This window comes from Cherax quadricarinatus, chromosome 39 (assembly GCF_038502225.1).
Source record: "Cherax quadricarinatus isolate ZL_2023a chromosome 39, ASM3850222v1, whole genome shotgun sequence".
NCBI classification, from domain to species: Eukaryota; Metazoa; Arthropoda; class Malacostraca; order Decapoda; family Parastacidae; genus Cherax; species Cherax quadricarinatus.
This window is the reverse complement of record NC_091330.1, coordinates 2,385,750-2,405,418: the sequence shown is the minus strand read 5'-3', so window position 1 is coordinate 2,405,418 and position 19,669 is coordinate 2,385,750. Positions and strand designations below refer to the sequence as shown.

The 19,669-nt window shown below is 38.6% G+C and overlaps 1 protein-coding gene across 4 annotated transcripts in view; it reads left to right on the top strand.

The window, feature by feature from the left end:
* The window catches only part of LOC128696273 (organic cation/carnitine transporter 2), a 63,323-nt gene extending 44,233 nt beyond the window's left edge, over window positions 1–19,090 (top strand). For all 4 annotated transcript variants that reach the window (XM_070092267.1, XM_070092269.1, XM_070092268.1 and 1 more), the window contains exons 9-12: window positions 3,138–3,292; window positions 4,322–4,518; window positions 6,058–6,206; window positions 9,184–19,090. In XM_070092267.1, coding sequence (XP_069948368.1) covers window positions 3,138–3,292; window positions 4,322–4,518; window positions 6,058–6,206; window positions 9,184–9,232 — 550 coding nt within the window. In that variant the 3' untranslated portion in view covers window positions 9,233–19,090. The remainder of the gene's footprint in view (window positions 1–3,137; window positions 3,293–4,321; window positions 4,519–6,057; window positions 6,207–9,183) is intronic.
* Window positions 19,091–19,669: the final 579 nt, after the last annotated feature.

Genomic DNA, 19,669 nt, shown 5'->3' with positions numbered 1-19,669 from the left:
GCAGAGAATTCGTAGTTTGGAAGTTAGGAGGAGGTGCGGGATTACCAAAACTGTTGTCCAGAGGGCTGAGGAAGGGTTGCTGAGGTGGTTCGGACATGTAGAGAGAATGGAGCGAAACAGAATGACTTCAAGAGTGTATCAGTCTGTAGTGGAAGGAAGGCGGGGTAGGGGTCGGCCTAGGAAGGGTTGGAGGGAGGGGGTAAAGGAGGTTTTGTGTGCGAGGGGCTTGGACTTCCAGCAGGCATGCGTGAGCGTGTTTGATAGGAGTGAATGGAGACAAATGGTTTTTAATACTTGACGTGCTGTTGGAGTGTGAGCAAAGTAACATTTATGAAGGGATTCAGGGAAACCGGCAGGCCGGACTTGAGTCCTGGAGATGGGAAGTACAGTGCCTGCACTCTGAAGGAGGGGTGTTAATGTTGCAGTTTAAAAACTGTAGTGTAAAGCACCCTTCTGGCAAGACAGTGATGGAGTGAATGATGGTGAAAGTTTTTCTTTTTCGGGCCACCCTGCCTTGGTGGGAATCGGCCGGTGTGATAATAATTAAGAAAAAAAAAAATTAACATCTTGTTGTTAGGGACATAAATGCTAAAGTTAGAGAAACTGTTGTAGAGGGCATGGTAGGTAAGGTTGGAGTGTTGGAGGTAAATAATAATGGGGCCTCCAGTTGAACCATGTAGAGAAAGAGCTTTGGCGATAGGTAACGAGTATTTTAAGAAAAAGGATAAATATGAGATTTAGGGTGTATGATGCCAGTTAGCATAGTCTTTGGAATGTGCATGGTTTTTAGAGAGGTAACAAATATACCAAATCATTACTTAATGGTATTTACAGTTAAGGGTCAAAGGTAGATGGGATACAAGAACATCATTAAGAGAAAAGGGAAAGTGTATATAAATTAAAGGAGGAAATAAGGTAAGATATAAGCAACTAGGAAGAAAGGTGAACCAGTGAGAGTACAGGTGATCTTATGGAGGTCAAAGAGGTATGGGGTTGATTTAAAAATGCTGTGTCAGTGCAGCAGACGTTTTAGGATAAAGGAGGGTGGGTGGCAGGGGGGGGAAGAGGAGCGATTGTTGGAATGACCAGGTAAAATGTGTTAAAGGAGAAAAAAGTTAGCATATGAGAGGTTTTTACATAACAGAGGTGATTTGCAGAGTGTATCACTTCTATTTTTTAACAAGCTGGCTATTTCCCACTGAGGCAGGCTGACCTGATTAAGAAACACTCACCATCATTCATACTATCACTTCTATTATGGATAGTAAAAGAGAGGTTAAAAGAATGGTGAGGGAGTGTAAAAGGAGAGCAAATGAGTGGGTGTGAGTTTATCAACAAATTTTGCTGAGAAGAAGAAAAATGTTTTTGAGTGAGGTCAGTAAGTTTAGAAAGCCTGGAGAACAGATGGATTTAACAGTTATAAACAAAAGAGGGGAGTTATTAGATGGAGAGGTGGAGATACTGAGAAGATAGAGGAAATATTTTGAGGAACTGTTAAGTGTTGATGAAGAGAGACACAAATTTCATACAATGGGCAAGGAAGTAAAACATCTCTTAGGGGTAAGGAAGAGTTAGATGTGAGTGTGAGGGTGGTGCACAAGGCAGTAAGTAGAAAGAAACTGGATAAAGCAACTGGGATAGATAGGATCAAGCACAAATGTTAAAAACAGGTAGGAAATATAGTATTGGAGTCGTTAACGATTTGTTCAATAAATGTATGAATGTACACTAACTGCCCCCTTCAAAGCAGGCGAAATTGCTGCCCTGGAGAGTGTACAAAAGGCTTTCATGGCACACATAAGTATGATAAAGCACCTAAATTACTGGGAACAGTTAAAGTCCCTCGATTTGTATTCCCTGGAACACAGGTGAGAGACATAATAATAGACACTTGGAAAATCCTAGAGGGATTAGTACCAAACTTGCACACGAAAATCACTCCCTATGAAAGCAAAAGACTCTGCAAGAGATGCAACATTCCCTCAATGAAAAGCAGCGATGCCATGAGTACACTTGAGAGACAACACAGTAAGTGTCAGGGGCCCAAGACTGTTCAACTGCCTCCCAGCATACATAAGGGGGATTACTAATACACCCCTGGCTGTCTTCAAGAAGGCACTGGACAGGCACCTAAAGTCAGTACCTGACCAGCTGGGCTGTAGTTTGTTTGTCAGTTTATGTGCGGCCAGCAGTAACAGCCTGGTTGATCAAACCCTGATCCACCACAAGGCCTGGTCTCAGACCAAGCTGCAGGGGCATTGACCCTGGAAACCCTCTCCAGGTATATTCCAGGTAAAGGGGAGAAGGTATATCAGAATTAACAGCGAACATGCATAGTTACTTGTAGTATAAGGAAAAAAGAGGATAAGACAGCAAGAATTATAGGTAAATAAGCCTTTTAAGTATACTTAAAAGGTAAAATGTATGGTAGAGTTATTGGAAAAAATTAAGAGTAAGTTAGACAGGAGTGCAGATGAACAGTGTTGTTTTAGGAAGGATAGCAGATGTGTAGACCAAATGTTTGCAATAAAGCATATAAGTGAACAATACCTAGATAAGGAATTTTTTGCTGTATTTATGAATTTAGAAGAGGCATATGATAGGATCGATAGGGGAGCTATGTGGCAGATGTTGCAAGTGTATGGAAAAGGTGGTAGGTTACTTCAAGCAGTTAAGAGTTTTTATGTGAATAGCCAGGTGCAGGTTAGGGTATGTAGGAGAGAGGGAAATTATTTTCCAGTAAAACTATACCTTAGACTGGGATGTATGATGCCACCTTGGTTATTTAACATCTTTATAGATAAGGTTGTAAGAGAAGTGAATGCAAGGGTGTTGGGGAGGTATGTTAAAGGAAATTTAAAGCAAACATAGAAGAGCAGGGTGATGAGAGTAACAAAAAAAAAAAAAAAAAAGTAGGTAATAATAGATTGGATATCAAATTAGCAGGGAGTATGGAGGAAGTAAATGTGTTCAGATATTTGGGAGCGGTTTTGTCAGCAGACAGGCCTAAAGTTCCTTGCAACTTTTAACAACTTGCTACCTATTTCATACAACTGCATCACTTATCAGTTGTATTTATTACTTAAATATAATTTTTTTTTTCAACAAGTCAACTATAGTATATTTTTTATCTGCAGTTTTGAAGATCGACAAGTGGCATTTGGAGCAATTGAGTTCATATCGTTGTTGCTGTTAGGATTGGCAGTTACACGCCTTCACGTTAAGTGGGTTTTAGTGTCGCTTATGTCGGCTCTTTCTGTAGCTCTGCTTCTCACTCCGGTACTTAAACGAGGTTAGTCCATGCTAATAAAACATCACGTAAGAAAAAAGAATATATTTGGCAGACAAAATTTTGCTCTTTGAGCCTAATAATCTTGAAAATTGGCTTACTGTTCCGGTGAGTCACTAACTTAAAACTCCCAGTTACAAATATCCACACTTTCAAAGTCTATAATAAATATTAAAACAATAATTTACTATTTTTGAAAGCATCCTTTGTATTATTGCTTTTTACAGGAATACTTAAGCTATAGACAACACTACCATAAGTTAACACACTAGGAACAAGGCTTGTTTATTGAGGATTCCCTGTACTGTATATGAGCATACTGTACTGTAAAAATAATTAGAGTAAAGCAAAGTGTGAAAGGTAGAGAGCAAGTAATGATGTCTGGTATGACAGTTGGTGTTGCTGTGTGAATCTTTTGTGTGACGTTAGATCTTTGAATGGCTGCTGCTTCCAAACATCTTAATCTAGGAGCATAGAAAACCTAATTACAGTAATTCTTTGATTTTATGACTTCTAACCTTACTCACGTTAGGGAATTTTATCAACTGCCATACAGGATAGGAGACCCATTGTGGAAGATGGCTCCTACCATATTACATTCATTCTCTCCTTCCTTCCATTCCCTTGCTCATTCCTATCCCCTTGCTCATTCTTCCCCTTTTCTCACTCTTTCTCTTTCCTCCCCCCTTCCTCTATTTCTCTTCCCCCTCATTCCTTTCCCTCTTTCATCTCCCTCCCATCTCCTTTTCTTCCCCCTCTATCACCTGTTCCCTTCACACTGCCAAGTAGTCTACTATGAATATATGCTCATAGATGTTCTATAGACTTATGAGTTTCATTATAGCAATAAATCTGCTGCATAGATTCTCTTCCTTACATTTGTTTTTATGCACAGTCTTTAGTACTCAGTTTGAGTATGTGCAGATGTGACATACACCACAGTATGGCGATGTATAATAGATGAGAAACCATATAAATTACTTGGTCTTTGCTTCTTTTGTGTAAAACTGATAATCAAACTAATCTTTACAGCCTTGGTTGTAACTTGTGGAGGTTATGTCTTCTTCTCCTGCCTTGGCCATGCCTGTGTGGTCTTTGCCAGTGTATGGATGAGTGTTGGAGTTATACGTCTGACACCGACACACTCTAGAGGATTCGTTCTTGGCACAACATTTTCCATGGCTACACTTGGTCATGCACTTGTGTATCTGGATATTATGTCAGTGTTTGTAAGTATGTGGCATATTTTTATATGTTTTATGATTATTATTTAATAAGTGATTCCATAAATGCCAATAAAGTACTATTGAGTTCAGTTTCTCAGCTAAAGGTCACAGGGTGAGGCTAGGTCAATGATTTGCTTTGTGCTGGAATAGTATTCATGGGTATATGAAGTCTTGATATACCACAAGCAGGTAGTGCCTCACCCATAGAGAGACTTTCTCATATGATATCCAAGGGAGTCTCTTAGATCCCTCTCATATACAGTAATTTTTTTCCTTGCAATTTGAAAGAAAAGCTCTGTTTCTTTACTTTCATGTGCTGTACATTGAATGTGTGCTGCTGTGTGTAACCATTATCATTCAGTTCCCCCCCCCCAAAAAAAAAATGGAGGAATATGAAGAATTTCACATTTTTTACGTTGGGTGAGCTGCAGGACTCAAAACTGAACACTGCTTATTTTTTTAGAAGGGAGGGGAAGGATGACAAAGCATTTTTATTTTTTGTGGGGATGGGGGGGGGGGAGAAAACCAGTTGGTATATGTGGGATCTGAATGTTACATAGCCAAAAATACAGAGGCAATGCTTGCTGTGGCCACACTCAGTGGGATTCATGTATATGAATATATGTATCTAGGTAGAAGGTTGGTAGACAGCAACCGCCCAGGGAGGTACTACCGTCCTGCCAAGTGAGTGTAAAACAGAAGCCTGTAATTGTTTTACATGATGGTAGGATTGTTGGTGTCCTTTTTTCTGTCTCATAAACATGCAAGATTTCAGGTACGTGTTGCTACTTCTTCTTATACATAGGTCACACTACACATACATGTACAAGCATATATATACTTACATACCCCTCTGGGTTTTCTTCTATTTTCTTTCTAGTTCTTGTTCTTGTTTATTTCCTCTTATCTCCATGGGGAAGTGGAACAGAATTCTTCCTCCGTAAGCCAAGCGTGTCGTAAGAGGCGACTAAAATGCCGGGAGCAAGGGGCTAGTAACCCCTTCTCCTGTATATATTACTAAATGTAAAAGGAGAAACTTTCGTTTTTCCTTTTGGGCCACCCTGCCTCGGTGGGATATGGCCGGTGTGTTGAAAAAAAGAAGAAAGAATTCTTCCTCCGTAAGCTATGCGTGTTGTAAGAGGTGACTAAAATGCCAGGAGCAAGGGGCTAGTAACCCCTTCTCCTGTATAAATTACTAAATTTAAAAAGAGAAACTTTTGTTTTCCTTTTTGGGCCGGTTTGTTGAAAAAAAAAAAATATATACTGTATGTGTAGTAAAGAAAAGGTTTTTAGTCTTATAAATATTTTATTTTCAGCACTTCTTATACCTTAGGTAAAAGGACACATGTGCAACTAATGTGACATTTTATTATGGCAACTTTTCACTCTCCAAAAGCTTTGTCAAGCCATTAACAACTTGACAAAGCTCCTGGAGAGCAAAATGTTGCCACAATAAAGTGTCATGTTAGTTGCACACATGTCCTTTAACCTAAGATATTTTCAGTAATTCTACTTTTATTTTCTTTGTCTTATATATTGTAGGCTTCATACGGTATGTACCTAGATGCATATGCAGAGCTCGGTATATGGGCTATTGTAACATTTGTGGCTGGCTTGCTGACTCTTCTACTACCAAGGACACCCTCAAGCTTACCTGATACCCTTTCACATATCATGCAAAAGCCACCTCAGTGAGTATATAAGTCTTTGGAATATTTCACATGTCCATGTACATGTACCTAAATTGATTATTGGTATATTTATATCTATCATACTCTCAGCTTGGGGATGGGATGATACTCAATTTTTTGCCAATATTGATATTCTATTTTAGGTCAATACTTGTATCAAAATTAACCCATACTACTAAGAACATAACATAAGAATAGAGGAACACTGCAGAAGGCCTATTGGCCCATATATGGCAGGTCCTTATCAAAACCACCCATACCCAAAACTACCCAAGAATTTTCTCCCATACCCACAACACCAATCAAATCCAGCCCCTCCCACTCATATATTTGTCCAGTCTCTCTTTAAAGCCACCCAAGGTCCTAGCCTCAATCACCCTACTCGGAAGACCATTCCACGCATCCACAACTGTCCAAAAACCTGTACTTACCTATGTCCTTTCTAAATCTAAATTTATCCAACTTAAATACATTATTTCTGGTCCTTACCTGGTTTGACACCCTCAGTACTTTATTAATATCACCTTTGTTTATGCCCATCATGACTACACTTCGATGATATCTTCCCTCCATTCTACATCTCTCCAGAGAGTGGAGATTCAAGGCTCTAAGTCTATCTTCATATGGGAGATTCTGTATACAGTAAATCATTTTAGTCATTCTCTGTATGTTCTCCAGTGAGTCTATATCCATCCTGTTGTAAGGAGACCAAAACTGAATGGCATAATCCAAAAGAGGGTTCACTAGTGATGTATAGAGCTGTAAGATAACTTTTGGACTTCTGTTACTTACACTTCTGAAAATAAATCCCAGTAATCTGTTAGCCTTATTGTGCACACTTAGGCACTGCTGTCTTGGCTTTAGATTTCTGCTCTACTTCACCTAGTTTATAACTTCAAGGGTTATTTTCATTACCAAGGACAAGTATTTTACACTTGTCCCCATTGAACTTCATCTGCTATTTTTCAGACCAAGACATTAATTTGCCTAAATCCTCCTGGAGTTCATTGGTATCCTCCTCAGAATGAATCATACGGCCTATTTTTGTATCAGCAAATTTGCTCATGTCACTTGTAATTCCTTCATCAAGGCCATTATTGTAAATTATGAACAACAGAGGACCTAAAACTGATTATTACTTTGTTGACACTCCACACACTGATGTTTGTTTCACTAACATGTTCTTATTATCCCGTCTGGTGCTGCCTACACCTCTACCTCTGCTACTATACTACTTCATCTCGTTCCACTACTCCCAGCCCTGCCTGCGTCCCCCCACTCTTGTAAATATATACCGACTCCCTTCCCTTTACGCTTGTGTGTGACTAGTTAATGGTCCAAGCCAGACCGAAACTTCACAAGTTTGTCTCCTATGTGTAGGTTTTGTGTACAGTCCTACTTTGTTTTACCCCTGACTCTTTCAACAATTTTCTCACTGTGCATTTTACTTGATATACTCAATAGTTTTATTCCCATATAAGTCTTAATCTTGCCTCCTTTTCCTATGCCAATCCTTAGGTACCTTTCCTTCATGAGCAAAAACACCAACCACTCCAAACTATATCCCCACCTGCTTTTAACATCTCAGTCTTCATCCCATCTACCCCAGCTGTTACACCACCTTTGATTTTATCTACTGCCTCATTAATTCTCCCCCCTCCCTCCCCATGCATTACTGGTTTTCCATACCAGATGTTATTCATCCTTGCCCAAAATCTAAAATTGCCTCACTTTAATCGGCAACATTTTTTGGTTCTTCAAAATATGCTCTCTAACTTTCCAGTACCCCCACCTCCCCATCTAACATCTTTTTTTGTTTTTAACTGCCTTGTCTATTTGGTTCCCATGTTTTCTCAAGTTGGGGAAGGGGGTGAAGGAGGTTATGAGTGCTAGAGGTTTGGACATCCTACAGGCTTGCGAGAGTGCATTAGATAAAAGTGAGTCAAGGCAAATTATTTTTTGACTTTGTGTTGTTAGTGTGAGCAAGGTAACAATTAGGAAGGCATTCAGGGAAAGCTGGTTAACAGGACTTAGTCCTGGAAATGGGAAGTACAGTGCCTGCACTCTGAAGGAGGGGCAGGAATTTTGCAGGTTGGTAGGCATTTGAACTGTGATGTCAGTATGTTTTGGTGAGATTTTTTTTTTTTTTTTTTTTTTTTGGGGGGGGGGGGGTGTCACCCTACCTCAGCAAGAGAGGAATGGTGTGTTGAAAGAAAAAGGTTTTCTTAATCTTAGCAAAATATGCAGATAGGCTCTCTTATTATTTTCCCCTTGATGATATCTTTGAGGGCATAGAAGCTAATAAAGGCTGTATCACTGTGTATATCAGGATTAAGAAAACAGCCACAGTATTCTGGTTGGAACAACTTGCAGCAATCATAGATTGGAGATAATTGTGTAGATGATGTTTGGGTCTAGATGAGACTAAAATTTCCAAAGTTTAATTTCCAGTTTGTGGGTTAGTTGCAAATCGTATTTTTACAATAAGTGGGCTACAAATAATGTTGTACAATATGTATGTATATTTATAGTTTTATAAAACCTTTTCATCCTCGTGGGGAGTGCCTCACATCGTGGAGCTACTAACCATACCCCCGGCCGGGATTAAACCCGCGGTCATAGTCTCAAAACTCCAGCCCGTAGCGTTAGCCACTAGACCAGCTAGCCACAATAAGATTCATCCAACTAGGTATATTTCTACACCATAGGAAGGTTAGCACAGGCACCACTGTGACCACAAATGCAAGTTTTTACAGACGAATCTCCAGCTAGCATGGCCGTGACGAACTCTAGCTCAAGTCCCTCAAGACTCTATGACCGCGGGTTCAATCCCGGCCGGGGGTATGGTTTGTTTGCAATCGTGTCATTACGATTTCTTGAGTCGTGGAGCTACTACAGTACTTGTATCATTGTTGCAAAAATAATTTAATGATACTTTATTTGTGCAGTTTAGAGGATAATGTGAATTTCATTCCAGACAGGAGAAATTTGTAGCTGAAGATGACTATCAAAACACCCACCTGTAAACATCACAAAAGGAATTTCAAGGTAATAAACTGTGGAAGATTAACAGAAGCCTGTGTCGAATCTCCAGGCAGGAGGGGACAGTAGAGTAAATCTTCCCATCCCCTATCCCTCTCCACCTAGCAGCAAATGGATAGCTGGGAATAAGTTGATTATTGAGAGTCAAATCCTAGGAGAAAATTAAAGGATCCAAATGAAAATCAGCAACACTGCTTATCGTAAGTTTTCGTGAGCTGATGACTGCATACATATACAGTTAATCCTAAAAAAAGTCATTGTCTTGTCCCCTTCATTATTGTTAACAGAGCATTGATAAAAATGTAACATGACACTTGCAATGTAGTATAATCTTCATGAAAAAAATAAGTTATGTCTGAAGGTCACAAGACAAAATATACAAACACTTGCATTTATGAAATATAGTAATATAAAAAATTCATCTGAAATATAGTTAAGTATATTTTGTGACAACAGCATGTATGGGTTAGCAATACAGTAGAACCCCCTGTATCCACGGATTCAGTTTCTGTGATTTTTAGCTATCCACAGTTTACCATGGCTCGAAATAACCCTTAATTTTGCTTAATAATGACCTCAGAGCACAAAAGTACTTCAGAGCCTAAGAGAAGCTGTGAAGTGCTTTCCATCAGTGAAAAAGTGCAAATTCTCAACTCATTGTGCCTAATTTATCAGTTAAATCTTGTCATAGGTATGTATGTAAAGGAAAAATGATTTATATATAGGATTCGCTACTATCAATGGTGTCAGGTATCCACAGATGCCAGGGGACTACTGTATTTAAATTTTAAGGGAAACCTTATTATATAACTTGTTTGAACATGTACTTGTATGTAAATGAAAAATGGTATGGTGATGCCAACAAGATATGGAAAAAGACACTTATTTACAGTTCAGAACATTTATTAGTGGAAACATTTCACCACTTGTGGCAAAACGTTTCCTGAACTGTACATAAGTGTCTTTTTCCACACACATGTATATAAATGCATTTAACTGCAGTTATAGATAATGCATTTGAAGCTGCCGTACTTAAAATTAATTTTATGATTTCTTATTGGCAGGTGGAATGTATATAACAGAGTATAGTGCAGTATAAAAATTAAATTTGTTAATATGGTAGGTAAATTTGGTATATATTAGGTGTACAGTACTATGTATTTTTGTATAAGAGTTAAAGAATATATTTTTCTGGAGTGGGTGGAGTGAAAAAAGGTTAACATTAAGCTTTCAGAACACAGCCCTGTCAAGTCCTGTAGCTAGGTTGTCAGCTCACATACTGAGTGCCTGTTTTTCGATCCCGGCACGGATGGAAACGTTTGGTAACTTTCCATATACCTGCTCTCCTGTTCACCTAGCAGTAAGTAGGTACCTGGGTAGTAAGTCAGCTGTTGTGGGTCACATCCTGGGGGGTGGTAGTATACCATAGATAGGACTGAGCTTTAAAATGAGCTATGGTGGGATAATGGCTCTTGGCTTGAAAAAATTGTGTATATATAAAAAAAAAAAAAAAAAAAAAAAGTCTCCTGCATTTAGCAGGAGTATAGTGCATTAGTAGAGAACCTCCTACATAAGTTTTAATTCCATCAGTTGCCAAAATAATTCAACTTTTGTTTCATTAAAAAAAGAAGGGGAGGAAGGGGATGGGGGCATACAAGGGGTATAAATGTGAGCAAAGAGTGCAGGATATTAACTGCCTATGAAAAAGATAAAAAAAATTAGACCCTATCAGCTGGTAGAATATAAGGCCATAACTTTATGCTGAGAGGTAATGAGCTATGAGAAGTGTACAGGTCAGCCATCACTAATCCGGCATCACTGGGGCCTGTAGTGTGCCGGATTAGTGAGTTTGCTGGATTACAGAGTGATTAGGTTCTATAGAATACACTTAATTAACCTATCAATAAAGACTTTCTGCTACATCTTTCTCATTTTCATCACTGCTTTCTCCTCTACTGGCTTGTTGCTGTGTATTTACAACCATCTGTGCAATTTCTGAGTCAGTATGATGATGAAATTTGAAATTATGCTAGCTGAAATTAGTACTGGATTACTGATGGAACCGGATAACTGATTGCCAGATTAGTGATGGCCGACCTGTACTAGGAAAAAAAGTTCTTTGAACAAAGTGGTAAAATACTGAAATGGATTACAAGCGAAGACAATGCTACAACCCCTGAACACTTTTAAATATATCTTGATAGGTTGTACTGAAGATGGGAAATTATAAGCTTAACTCTTTTCTTTTAATTATAAATAGGAAAGTTAGTAGATGGGGAGATGGAGGTATTGGGAAGATGGCAGGAATATTCTGAGGTACTTTTAAATGTTGATGAAGAAAGGGAGGCAGTAATTTCAAGCACTGGCCATGGATGTATAACATCTTTTAGGAGTGAAGAGCAGGATGCGAGTGTGGGGGAGGTGCCTGAGGCATTACGTAGAATGAAAGGGGGATAAAGCAGCTGGAACTGACGAGATCATGACAGAATGTTAGAAGCGGGGGAGATATAGTGTTGGACTTGAGTCCTGGAAATGGGAAATACAATGCCTGCACTTTAAAGGAGTTTGGGATATTGGCAGTTTGGAGGGACATCTAAACTGTCATATCTGAGCACCTCTGCATAGACTGATTATGTATGACCAATGGTGAAAGTGTTGAATAATGATGAAAGTTTTTTTCTTTTTGGATTTTTCTTTCTTTTTGGGTCACCCTGCCTCAGTGGGAAATGGCCAATATGTTAAAAAAATAAATGTATGAAAGAGGGGAAGGTACCTAGGGATTGGCAGTGTGTGTGCATAGTTCCTTTATATAAAAGGACGGGGGACAAACGATATTGTAAATATTATAGGTGAATAAGTTTAATGAGTGTATGGTAGAGTTATTGTTGAAAGAATTAGACATAAGACAGAGCAGGACTGCAGATGAACAAGGAGGCTTTAGTATGGGTAGGGGATGTGTAGATCGTTTTTACATTGAAGCATGTATGTAAACAGTTTTTAGATGAAGCTAGGGAAGTTTTCATTGCATATATTTATTTAGAAAAGGCATATGATAGGGTGGATAGGGGAGCAAATGTGGCAGATGTTGGAAGTATGTGAAATAGGTAGTAGGTTACTAAATGCTGTAAACAGTTTTTATGAGGATAGTGAGGCTCAGGTTAGGGTGTGTAGGAGAGATGGAGATTACTTCCTAGTAAAAGTAGGTCTTAGATAGGGATGTGTAATGTCACCATGGTTGTTTAACATATTGATAGATGTGGTTGTAAAAGAAGTAAATGCTTGGGTGTTTGGGAGAGGGGTGGGATTAAATTATGGGAAATCAAATACAGAATGGGAGTTGACAGTTACTTTTTGCTCATACTGTGCTTTTGGAAGATTCTAAACAAAAGTTGGAAAGGTTAGTGGACAAGTTTGGGAGGGTATGTAAAGTTAGAACGTTGAGAGTGAACATAGATAAGAGTAAGGTGATGAGGGTATCAAATGATTTAGATAAAGAAAAATTGGATATCACATTGGAGGGAGAGATATGGAAGAAATGGATGTATTCAGATATTTGGGAGCTGATTTGTCAGCAGATGGGTTTACGAAGGATGAGGTTAACCATAGGATTGATGAAGTAAAAAAGGTGAGTGGTGCTTTGAGGTATCTGTGGAGACAAAAAAGATATCCATGGAGGCAAAGAAGGGAATGTACAAAAGTATAGTGGTACCAAAACTCTTACATGGGTTGTAAATGCTGCAGCGAGGAGGCGGCTGGAGGCAGTGGAGATGTCTTGTGTGGTGTAAATATTATGTATAAAATTCGTAGTGTGGAAATTAGGAGTGGAGTTACTAAAAGTATTAGTCAAGAGGGCTGAAGAGGGATTGTTGAGGTTGTTTGGTCATTTAGAGAGGATGGAACGAAGTAGTGACTTGGAGAGCATATAAATCTGTAGGGGAAGGAAGGCAGGGTAGGGGTCGTCCTAGGAAATGTTGGAGGAAGTAAAGGAGGTTTTTTTTTTTTTTTTTTTTTTTTTTTTTTTTTTTTTTTTTTTTTTTTTTATTTACACAGGGTTTGACAGTTTAAGGTTCCCTAGCTTTATTGACAGCTATTTACAGGTTAAGGATTCCTAACTTTATTGGCAAGCTAAGAGCTGTTACCTACATCAGCTCATTTGAAAGCATTTTTATTGTTATGAGACATACAAGTAGGAAACAGGATGAAGTTGGAGCCATCTGTGGGCCAGTATTTTCATTTGATCAACTGACTTTATCTCGTTGACATCATTATGCTGTATGAATGTGTTCCATACTCGAGTCATCCTGGGTATGTATGATCTCAGATGGAGTGATGTTCTGGAGAAGGGTACAGCCAGAGTGAAGTTGCTGCTTTCTGCCCGTCTTGTGGCATAAAAGCTTGTTTCACGCTGTCCTCGAAGTGGATCCAAGTGTGGTATTTTGACAATATTGGCCTTGTACATAACAGTAAGGCCACCCACATCCCTCCTATGTTGAAGGCTCTGCTGAAATGACAGATCTATCCAGGATGGGTCCAGGCGAGAGATGAGACGTCTTGCTCTGTTCTCTACTCTGTCAAGCAGTCGCAGATGAGAGGGGGGGCAGGCAAACCAAGAAAGTGGAGCATACTCAAGGTGCGAGCGTACTTGTGCCTCGTACAGGATCTTGCAACCCCTACTGTCAAGCAGATGGGAGATACGGCGAAGTGCTGTAAGCTTCCTGGCTGCCTTGTTTGCAAGATTTACAACATGGTTCTTCATGGTTAGTTTGGAGTCAAATTTCACCCCAAGGATATCAACTTCTTCTCCAGGTGCCAACATCCTCCCATTCATCCTTACTACTGCACCAGCATTACCATCATGGTACCTAGAGACAATCATCATTTGCGTTTTCTCAGGTGCAAATGTTACTTGTGGGTGAGGGGCTTGGTCTTCCAGCAAGCATGCATGAGTGTGTTAGATAGGAGTAAATAGAGACAAATGGTTTTTGGGGACCTGATGAGCTGTTGGAGTGTGAGCAGGGTAATATTTTATGAAGGGTTTCAAGGAAACTGGTTAGTTGGACTTGAGTCCTGGAGGTAGGAAGTACAGTGCCTACACTTCAAAACTAGGGTTTGGCATACTGGGTGTTTGGAGGGACATCTAAACTCTTGTATCTGAGTGCCTCTGCAAAGAGTGATTATGTATGAGTGATGGTGAAAGTGTTGAATGATGAAAGTATTTTCTTTCTTTTTGGGTCACCCTGCCTCAGTGGAAAATGACCGACGTGTTAAAAAAAAAAACTTGCTTTACGTCATTTTAGCTTGCGTCATTTTGGCTTGTGTCAAATTTGCCTTTATGCCAGTTTTCTAGAGTAGATTTCAGTTCAGTGAATGTCATTACGTCCAACTTTTCGTCACTCGGCAACGTCACCTAAGTCATAAAAGGACATGAAATAAATTTTTCCGTAAAAATATATTTAAAATAAAACATACAAATTAACAATAAAAGATAAGATTAAAAAATTTTTAAATACAATAAAAATACAATAAAAATATAATGTATACACGTACAGTAAAATATCTACATTGAAAAATTGTAAACCAATGTCCGTGGCTGCGTTGCTGCTGGTTCTCATTTAAAACGAGGGTAATGCCATATGCATTTTAGCTCATGCTGCAATCATGTGCTTGTTTTGCCTTCTGCTGTTATTTTTTTGTGATTATTCCTTTACTGTGTCTGTTTGCCATGGGTCCTAAGACTGATAGTGCTAGTGATTCCAATCATAATGTGGTTAAGATAAGTTAAATATGATTAAAAGCGTGTTGTTTATGCTAATTGCAATGTGTTTTTCGTCATACTTCAGGCATTTTTAAGGGCAAATCACAAGGTAAATAACATAATTTTTTTGTGTTTTTAGTGTTCTTTAAGTTTTACCGATAGTTATATTCTTTTGTCAGTTATTTACTCTAGTTTTATGGTATTTGTCATCATTCTAAGGCATTACGTCCGGTTTACATCAGCGGGGTTACATCACGGCTCTTGGAACCAATTAATGACGTAGGGAAGGGTATAACTGTATGTGTGTTTGGAGTGACATCTAAACAGTCATATCTGGGCATCTCTGCAAAGACAGTGATTATGTGTGAATGATGGTGAGTGTTTTTCTTTTTTGGGTGTCCCTGCTGATATGTTGGAAAAAAATGTATATAGTATATGTGTGTGTGTGTATAAGTATATACCTGTGTATATATATGTATATATATATTATATATATATATATATATATCTTCTTTCAACATACCAGCCGTATCCCACCGAGGTGGGGTGGCCCAAAAAGAAAAACGAAAGTTTCTCTTAAATTTAGTAATTTATACGAGAGAAGGGGTTACTAACCCCTTGCTCCCGGCATTTTAGTCGCCTCTTACAACACGCATGGCTTACGGAGGAAGAATTCTGTTCCACTTCCCCATGGAGATAAGAGGAAATAAACAAGAACAAGAACGAGAAAGAAAATAGAAGAATACCTAGAGGGGTGTGTATATATATGCTTGTACATGTATGTGTAGTGTGACCTAAGTGCAAGTAGAAGTAACAAGACATACCTGAAATCTTGCATGTTTATGAGACAGACAAAAGACACCAGCAATCCTACCATCATGTAAAACAATTACAGGTTTTCATTGTACACTCGCTTGGCAGGACAGTAGTACCTCCCTGGGCACCGGTTGCTGTTTACCAACCTACTACCTAGGATATATATATATATATATATATATATATATATACACATGTATATTTTTTTTTCTTGTTCTTGTTTATTTCCTCTTATCTCCATGGGGAAGTGGAACAGAATTCTTCCTCCGTAAGCCATGCGTGTTGTAAGAAGAGACTAAAATGCCTGGAGCAAGGGGCTAGTAACCCCTTCTCCCGTATAAATTACTAAATTTAAAAGAGAAACTTTCGTTTTTCTTTTTGGGCCACCCTGCCTTGGTGGGATACGGCCGGTGTGTTGAAAGAAGAAAGAAAGAAAAATATTATATATATACACAGTAGGGTCCCGCTTTATGGGGTTTTGCCTTACGGCGTTCTGCTAAAATGGTGATTTCAAATTATGACCAAAACTTTCTATACAGCTCCCTGTCTGTCTAATATGGCTCATGCCACCCGGTTTGTTTACATTCTCAGTGAGCACCACTTCTCTCCATTGTGTTTGCAAACTTTCCAAACATGTACTGTATTTTATACAGTATACTCTGATAATTATACTTGTATGTACCTGTACCTAAGTAAACTTACACACTGTGCTGGCATGCAGGTACACATTAAAATCACTAAGAGTGTCTTATTAGTCTTGAATATGCCATATTAATAATGATGATAATACAATAATAATCATTCTCAGGCACATTAAATGTCGTATAAAACATTAATACAGTGGACCCCCGGGTTAACTATATTTTTTCACTCCAGAAGTATGTTCAGGTGCCAGTACTGACCGAATTTGTTCCCATAAGAAATATTGTGAAGTAGATTAGTCCATTTCAGACCCCCAAACATACACGTACAAACGCACTTACATAAATACACTTACACAATTGGTCGCATTCGGAGGTAATCGTCATGCGGGGGTCCACTGTATAGACATTTTGCTTAATCCATCTATATTTTTTTTTAAATTATACAGTGGTACTTCAGGATGCGAACTTAATTCATTCCAGAAGGCTGTCAGAGTGCCAATACCGAACGTATTTGTTCCCATAAGGAATAATGTAAATTAGATTAATCCATTTCAGACCCCCCAAAAATACACTTACAAAAGCACTTGCATAAATACACATAATTGTTCGAGTTTTGAGCTGTTCATATCCCAAGGTACCACTGTATAATAAACATGCTACGTAACATATAAACATGATAAATATACCCACAGTAGAATAAATTAACATAAATATGAGATTTTTTCTAGTTGACTTGCCGGGGTGAACTACAACATATGCATTCAGCTGGTTTGTTTACATAACTCGTGTCTGTCCTCTCTTTTGTACTCTTTCTCTCTCTCATTTATTCGTTTAATCTAGTTTACTCACCTCTCACCCTACAAATATTTTAAGGTTAGTAATGAGTATACTGTATATGCATTTTATCGTTTTAGGGCGCTTTAAATGCCTAGTATATGTGTGGGTAGGGTGGCCAGATGGGGTTATGATGCCTACCACATTATTCGATACTTGCCTACCCTATTATTCACCTTGTACCCTATATTAAGACCATTAAGACTACAAATATTTTAAGATATGTAATGAGTGTACACTATATGCATTTTATCGCTCTAGGGCTCTTTAAATGTTGAAGTATATTATGTGTGGGTGGGGTGGGGTGGCCTGGCTGGCTACCATACCTACCACACTTACTTCTTACAATAAACACTACTCACTTCTTACCCTACATTAAGACTACACAAATATTTTGAGGTAAGTAATGAGTGTACTGTGTGTGTACTTTACTTTTTATTGTTTTTTAATGCCTTGTTCTATTGCTAACGTAATATTTGTTAGTGTAAACTTGTGACATTCGTAAGTGGAAACAAATGGCATTCTGCTTGCCAGCAGTAGCCTGGAACCTAACCTGCCTTATAAGTGGGGCCCTACTGTGTGTGTGTGTGTGTGTGTGTGTGTGTGTGTGTGGGGGCGTGTGGATGGATGGATGGATGGATGAGTGGGTGGGTGGGTGTATAGCTAGATATATATATAGATGCCATAAACGAAGGGAGAAGTAATGAGAAGAATTCATGCTGAGAATTGTAAACAAAGCGGAATGTGTAAAGGGGAGTAACTGGGCCAAACGCAGATTCATACACGTTTTCTCTGGTGCTGAAACAGAGAAAACACAAATGTTTTCCGTCTGCCTGGCTACGACACCTCATATTTTTGAAATTTATTGTACTGTGGGTGTATGTATAATGTTTATATGCTATGTAATGTGTTTCTTATAGAATTTTGAAGAAAATATCATAGATGGATTAATAAAAGTGTCTATATTAACATAAAATAAGACATTTAATGTGCCCAAGAGTTATTATTATTACGTATTAGTATTGCTATGGCATTAAGACTAGAGGGAGACTCTTAGTGATTTTAATGTGTACCAGCATGCCAGCACAGTATGTAAGTTTATTTAGGTACAGGTACACATAAGTATAATTATTAGAGTACATATAAAATATGCAATAACTCTAAAACCCTTGAAATTTTGGAAAGTTTCCAGAAATAATGGAGAGATGCTCACGGAGAATGTAAACAAATTGGGTGGGACACTGTGACCATATTAGAAAGACGGGGAGCCATATAGCGAGTTTTGGTCATAATTTGAAATGTCTGTATTAGCAGAACACCGTAAAGTGAAACATCATAAAGCTGGGCCCTGCTGTATATAATTTATTTACACACGCAAAGATGTATTATTATAATCAAGGGGGAAGCACTAAACCCGGAGGATTATACAGCGCCTGGGGGCGGGATGTGGAAGGCATTCAGGCTTAATTCTAGCCCTTGTGGCTTAGCGCTTCTTTTTGATTATAATAATAATAATCAGGCTTAATTCGGGGAACTGGAGCACAAATCCAATTCCCTAAATCAAGAGCCCCTCACCAACATCAAGGAACCTTCCTTGAGGGGACGCAAAGATGTAATGCACTTATCCATCATGAAACTTTTATACTACAGTTTTTATAACTACAATATAGCATTTTCAAATTAGACTATATTTTAAAAGTATGCTTTCATAGCTTTTATATCAGATTTGAAAAGTAATATATGTTTTAATTTATGTTTATGCATATTAATAAAATATAATTTTTACTAAAAAAGACTTTTACTTCTGTGTAAGTATGGTATATGTATGAATTTGCAAATATATATACAGTAGATCACCTTTCACATCTCCACCTACTATGTTTCAGTCTGCAATACATTTTTGTATCTATTTCCACCTTTTGTGGCAGCTCTACTTGTTTCCACCCTGTGCTCTTATATGGCCAGCCTTTGCAGTGGCATAGGCAGGCCAGTTTCCCTCCCACGTTCCTCAGGCTTCATTTCATGGTAAACCTAGCTTTGTTTGCATCCTGGCCTCCCAAACACAGCACTGCCAGTTGCCTCTTGGACACGCACTATACAGTTTCTTGTGTTATTGCTGCATTTCCCATATTTTTATCGGTACGTGATGTCTGGTCATTAATCACAGCATCAGAGAAGCAATTTAGTGTACGGAAAGGTGCCAGGTAGTTTAAGTGTGACACTATGCCTCTAGTAAAAAAAATAGAGGTAATAGGCTGAAAGGTGGTGCATGTGTGGCTGATGCAGCCAAGGCCTATGGGGTGAAGGAGTCAACAATTCATTTGATTCAAGACAATGAGCAGAAAAGAGCTTGTGTGATGAATATCCCAAAT